The sequence below is a fragment of the Otolemur garnettii genome, unplaced genomic scaffold (assembly GCF_000181295.1).
Source record: "Otolemur garnettii isolate 467f Iridium unplaced genomic scaffold, OtoGar3 scaffold00152, whole genome shotgun sequence".
Classification (NCBI taxonomy): Eukaryota; Metazoa; Chordata; class Mammalia; order Primates; family Galagidae; genus Otolemur; species Otolemur garnettii.
In genome coordinates this window covers 1053523-1059937 of record NW_003852547.1, presented here as the reverse complement: position 1 = coordinate 1059937, position 6415 = coordinate 1053523, and the positions used below count along the sequence as shown (strand labels likewise).

Here is a 6415-nt window from a genome sequence, read left to right as displayed (position 1 = left end):
AGGAGTAGGGTGCTGGCCCCATATGCTGGAGGTGGTGGGTTCAAACCCAGCCCTGGCCAAAAAAAAAAAAAAAAACTGAAAAAAAAAAAAAAAAAAGAGTGAGGGGTATAGAGAATAGTTGGGGAGGGATTGCTGATTAGACAAGGGTGCAATGGTGTCACTGAGAAGGTGAGACTTGAACGGAGACATGGAGGAAAGGGAGTGAGCTTAGTCCATCAGTAGAAACAATGATAAAAACCCTAGTCCCAGCTACTCAGGAGGCTGAGGCAAGAGAATCACCTAAGCGCAGGAATTGGAGGTTGCTGTGAGCTGTGTGACACCAAGGGTGATAAAGTGAGACTCTGTCTCTACAAAAAAAAAACCCAACCCACGCAGGGTGGATGGCTGGGTCGTTTAGAGAGGTGAGGAGCCTAGGTGTGGCTGGTAAGGACAGGAGTGAGGGTGAGCATAGGGTGCCCTAGTGGGCTCAGTGGTAACAGGATCCCTCTGGGATACCAGGGCAAACTGAGGAAGAGAGGCCATAATGGACACAGGGGAAGGGAGTCCTATGAGATGCTTTTGGCCAGCCCCTGGCTTGCTGGTATTCCCCATATTGCTGTTATGGGGTCCCCCAACCTCGTCCTGACCATTGCTGTGTGTAAGTCCCCCATAACCACTATTCAACTAGTGATGTCACCTTTTCCTGAACATTGTCTATAAACACTTTCTTTTTTTTTCCTTTTTGGAGACAGAGTCTTACTATGCTGCCCTGGGTAAAGTACCGTGGCATCATAACTCACAGCAACCTCAAACTCTTTAAGCGATTCTCTTGCCTCAGCCTCCCAAGTAGCTGCCTGCCATAACACCAGGCTGTTTTTGGTTGTAGTTATTATATGGCAGGCCGGGGCCAGATTTGAACCCACCAGCTCCCGTATAGGTGGCTGGCGCACTAGGTGCTGAGCTACAAGCGTTGAGCTTAAACTTTCTTTTTTTAAACTAGTCTTAGGTATGTCTTTCATGCCCATGGAATTACAATAATATATCTATAATTATAATTATTTTCATTCACTTAACGTGCATGGCCACATGCATATGTGCATGTGTGTGTTTGAGACAGAGTCTCACTCCATTTCCTCAGGCCAGAGTGCCTTTGTGTCATAACTCACAGCAACCTCAGCATCCTCTTGCTTCAGTCTCCCAACACTATACCCAGCTAGTTTCTCTTTTTTTTTTTTTAAGACGGAGTCTCAAGCTATCCCCCTGGGTAGAGTGCCATGGCATCACTGCTCACAGCAACCTCCAACTCCTGGGCTCAAGCGGGTCTCCCGCCTCAGCCTCCCAAGTAGCTGGGACCACAGGCGCCTGCCACAACGCCCGGCCATTTTTTGGTTACAGCCATCATTGTTGTTTGGCGGGCCCGGGCTGGGGATTCGAACCCGCCACCTTAGGTGTACGTGGCTGGCGCCTTAGCCACTTGAGCCACAGGCGCTGAGCCAGTTTCTCTTTTTTGTTTGTTTGTTTTTTGCAGTTTTTGGCTGGGGCTGGGTTTGAACCCACCACCTCTGGCATATGGGGCCAGCGCCCTACTCCTTTGAGCCACAGGTGCTGCCCTAGTTTCTCTATTTTTAGTAGAGATAGAGTCTCCCTTTTGCTCAGGCTGGTCTCAAACTTCTGAGCTCAGGCGATCCACCTGCCTCTGCCTCTGCCTCCCAGAGTGCTAGGATTACAGGCATGAGCCACCATACCTGGCTACATGTGTGTGTTTTAATTGCACAAAAACCCTTTCAAATGTTTGTCTCCTTAGGCCAGGCATGGTGTCTCATGCCTGTAATACTGGCAGTCTGGGAGGCTGAGGCAGGTGGCTTGCTTGAGCTCAGGCGTTCAAGACCAGCCTGAACAGTCTCTAAAATATAGCCAATCATGGTGGTGGGTGCCTGTAATCCCAGCTATTTGGGAGGTTGAGGCAAGAAGATCACTCGAACCTAAGAGTTGGAGGTTGCTGTGAGCTATGATGCCAGGGAAGTCTACCCTGGGCAACAGAGTGAGACTCTCAAAAAAAAAAAAAGTTTTGTCTCCTTATAGTGATCTATCACCTGTGTTCAGCTTTCCATGTTAGAGCTGTCCAACTGTAGGTGATTGAGTCATATAGCCACTCTGAACCTCAGTTTCAGCTTTCATCAATTAGAGATAGTAACAGACCTTTCTCAAAGAGTTTGTAAGGATTGAGTTGACATAAGACTAGGGCCCAAAAAATAGCAGTGGATGCTGCTATTGTTTTTCGACTGTTCCTGCTTGTGCTTTCTTATCCCTCTTCCTCCATGTGTTTCCTTCAAGACCTTCATTTGCTAGCACACAGATAAGGAGCACCTGCCATGTGCCAGGCCCTGCTCTATGCCTTGAGGACTCATCTATGGGGAAGGGAAGGGTTTTGTGCATCCTACCTTCACTGTACTATGGCAAGTCTGAAGGGGGCTCAGGGAGGGGGACAGTTGAGCATAGCCCCTTGACTTCTGGTGCCACTGTAATTCCCTGTCTGTCCCCCTACAGGGCCTGAGCATTCCTCTGACTCAGAATACACTCTCTCAGAGCCGGACTCTGAAGAGGAAGAAGATGAGGAGGAAGAGGAAGAGGAGACAACCGATGACCCTGAATATGACCCTGGCTACAAGGTGAAGCAGCGCCTGGGTGGGGGCCGGGGTGGCCCATCCCGCCGGGCCTCCCATGCAGCCCAGCCCCCAGGCCCTTCGGCCCAGCCCTGCCAGCTCTGTGGCCGCTCACCCCTTGGGGAGGCCCCACCGGGAGCCCCACCCTGCCGCCTCTGCTGCCCTGCTACAGCCCCCCAGGAACCACCAGCCCCTGAAGGCAGGGCCCTCGGGGAGGAAGAGGAAGAGCCAGAGCCAGAGCCAGAGCCAGAACCACCTCAGGCTGGGGCAGGCCGGCCAGCTGGGCGGGGGGAGGAGGAGGAGGATGAGGAGGAGGAGGGCACCTACCACTGCACAGAATGTGAGGATTCCTTCGACAACCTGGGGGAGCTGCATGGCCACTTCATGCTGCATGCCCGGGGTGAGGTGTAGGCAGAGCCCCTCACCTGGGGAGCTTGGCAGAAGGGTGGGGTGGGAGGAGGGGGTTGAAGGAATTGGGTGCTCACAGTGGACATAGAGTATAGGGTACTGAAATTTGTGTTGTCCTAGGAGTAGATGTGTGAAGGCCAGAATAAAAGCCAAATTCTGTGTGTGTCAGTTCAGTGTCTGTTTGGTGTTTGTGTGTGAATTTGAGTGTGATGAGCCTGGCATTTATCCCCCCATCCCTCTGGGCTCCTTCTTGGGGATCCTTAGGTTATTGTTGCCAAAATTACTAACACTTACCATGTGCTTATGTTCGGTGTGATGTCCATGTGTCTACTCATAGACCCTGTAAGGTAAAGGCTCAGGCACAATAGAATTTTGTTTCTTTCTTTCTTTTTTTTTTTTATTTTTGAGACAGAGCCTCAAGCTGTCCCCCTGGGTAGAGTGCCCGGGCATCACAGCTCACAGCAACCTCCAACTCCTGGGCTCAAGTGAGTCTCCTGCCTCAGCCTCCCAAGTAGCTGGGACCATAGGCACCCGCCACAACGCTCAGCTATTTTTTGGTTGCAGCTGTCATTGTTGTTTGGTGGGCCGGGCTGGATTCAAACCTGCCACCTTACGTGTATGTGGCTGGCACCTTAGCCACTTGAGCCACAGGTGCCAAGCCAGAATTTTGTTTCTTAAGCCTATCATCTCCCCGCACCCAGACTGGGTGGCTATGACAGAAGAAGACAGGGAGCCTGGCAGAGTGCATGTGCCTTCTTGTGAGTCCTGGCTTAATAGGGGCATACACTGCCTCTATTGATGTGCCTTTGCTGACAAATAAGTTACATGGCCACAGCTAACTGCAGAGGCACCTGGGAGAGCTGGTCTAGTTAAGCACCTAGAAAGCAGAAAAACAGTTTGTGGAGCACAACTAGTCATCTCTGCTGCTTGGCCTAAGAACAAATCTTCCACAAAGAGGACTTAATTATAATCATAGATGTATTTTCCGAGAGCTTCTCAGGTGTCTGGTGCCAGTCCAAGGGCTTTATGGATATTGGCTCATAGAAGTTGTGCATCTAGGAACTTATAAAAATAGAACCTTAATGATAATTACAGCTGCCATTTTCCCAGCACTTATACAGTACTGCAGTTTATTTGCATGAGATCATCAGCTTCTAAGAATAACCCTGTGAGGTAGGGACTGTGATCCATTAACTCATTTAACAACTATTTTTTTGAGTCCCTGCTGTGTGCCAGGGCAATGAATTAAATAAAATCCTTGTCCACATGGAGCATATGTGGGGGTGGGGAGAGGCTGTGGGTGGAGACACACGATTAATAAGATACAGCACATGCTGGATGTTGGTAAGTGCAGTAGAGAACAATAAAACAGAGGGGAGAACAGTTCTGGATGGGGGTTGTGGGTTTTTTTTTTTTTTTTGGCCAGGGACTGGGTTTGAACCCGCCACCTCCAGTATATGGGGCCGTTGCCTTACCCCTTTGAGCCACAGGTGCCGCCCCCCTCCTTTTTTTTTAATTTTTGAGACAATCTTACTTTGTCACTCTGGGTAGAAGTGCTGTGATGTCATTGTAGCTCACAGTAACCTCATACTCTTGGGCTCAAACAATCCTCCTATCTCAGCCTCCTGACGAGATGGAACTACAAGCACAAGCTACAACACCTGGCTAATTTTTCTATCTTTAGTAGAGGTCTTGCTGTTGCTCAGACTGGTCTCAAATTCTTGCGCTCAAGCAATTTACCTGCCTCAGCCTCCCAAAGTGCTAGGATTACAGGTCCCTGTCACTTTCCCAGGGAGGACTACACTATTTAAAATTGCAACCCCCAGCAGGTATAGTGGCTCATACCTGTAATCCTAGCACTTTGGGAGGCTGAGGCAGGTAAATTGCTTGAGCGCAAGAATTTGAGACCAGTCTGAGCAACAGCAAGACCTCTACTAAAGATAGAAAAATTAGCCAGGTGTTGTAGCTTGTGCTTGTAGTTCCATCTCGTCAGGAGGCTGAGATAGGAGGATTGTTTGAGCCCAAGAGTATGAGGTTACTGTGAGCTACAATGACATCACAGCACTTCTACCCAGAGTGACAAAGTAAGATTGTCTCAAAAATTAAAAAAAAAGGAGGGGGGCGGCACCTGTGGCTCAAAGGGGTAAGGCAACGGCCCCATATACTGGAGGTGGCGGGTTCAAACCCAGTCCCTGGCCAAAAAGAACTTGGGCTTTTGCTCTGAGATGGGAAGTTCTAATTCACAAAAGCTTGGCAATGAAGCTACTATGAAAATAGAAGCCTAATTAAAAGTGATAGCTGCCATTGTCTGAGCATTTACCACATGCCAAGCCTTGTTCTAAGGTGCTTTACATATGTTAACTCACAGAAGCTTGGCAGGATAGAACAGGATAGAACCTGTTAACTATAGTGGGCCTTGTTGAGTCAGTACTCAGAGCAGACCAGGCCCTAGGCTAAGTGGTTTACTTGGATAGTGAGTTGCCCTGAATCCTTATGAGGTAGAGATAGCTATTTGTTTACATAATCATTCAACAATGATTTATTGAGCACTACATGATGGCAGGCCCTGTTCTGGGAGGTGGGAATATAGCAGTGAACACAATGGACAAAAATCCTGTGCCTTTGTGGAGGTTATTCATAATGGACAAGACACTAGTCCGATATTTAAGTTAAAATACACAAAGTGTATAGAATATTGGAAGGTAATAAGTGCCATGGAGAAAAATGAAAGGGGCTGTGGGGCGTGTGTGTGTGAAGTTTGCAATTTTAAATTGGGTAGTCAGAGAAGGCTTTACTTGAGAAGGTGACATCAAAGCAGAGACCTACAGGAGGGAAGAAGTGTGGCTGACTAGGGACAGTAAGGACAAAGGCATAAGGTGGAGCTATTTTCATGACCATTTTACAGCTGTTACAAGAGGAGAACAGAGAGGCTGAATTACTTGTCAGAGGTCACACAGCCAGTAAACAGAGCCCTGGTTTGAACCTGGATAACCAGATTTAACCAACTTAGCCACTAAGTTATTCACCAGAAATGGCAGTCTGCTCACAGCCACCATAGGAATTGTAGGAGTGTATTTGGTCTCCACAGAGCTATTGAGGTTTTTAAAATCATGGTGGTTGCAAACATTGAAAAATGGGTAATTTCACATAATAGTGGAGATTTCTGGCTACTTTTGAGAAATTGTGAGATCTGGATTGCTAAACCCTCAATCCTGTGGGCCAGTAGTTTGCTGGAGCTGAGTAAGGGTTACCTCCTGTAGGTGAGCCATTCACTCTTTTTTTTTTTTTTTTTTTTTTTTGAGACAGAGCCTCAAGCTGTCCCCCTGGGTAGAGTGCCGTGGCATTACAGCTCACAGCAACCTCCA

General features: G+C 48.4%; 1 protein-coding gene across 2 annotated transcripts in view; it reads left to right on the top strand.

Moving 5' to 3' along the window:
• ZNF428 (zinc finger protein 428) overlaps positions 1-3218 on the top strand; it is an 11708-nt gene extending 8490 nt beyond the window's left edge. For both annotated transcript variants that reach the window (XM_003799489.3, XM_012811173.2), the window contains exon 3: positions 2527-3218. In XM_003799489.3, the coding sequence (XP_003799537.1) occupies positions 2527-3053 (527 nt within the window). In that variant the 3' untranslated portion in view covers positions 3054-3218. The remainder of the gene's footprint in view (positions 1-2526) is intronic.
• Positions 3219-6415: the final 3197 nt, after the last annotated feature.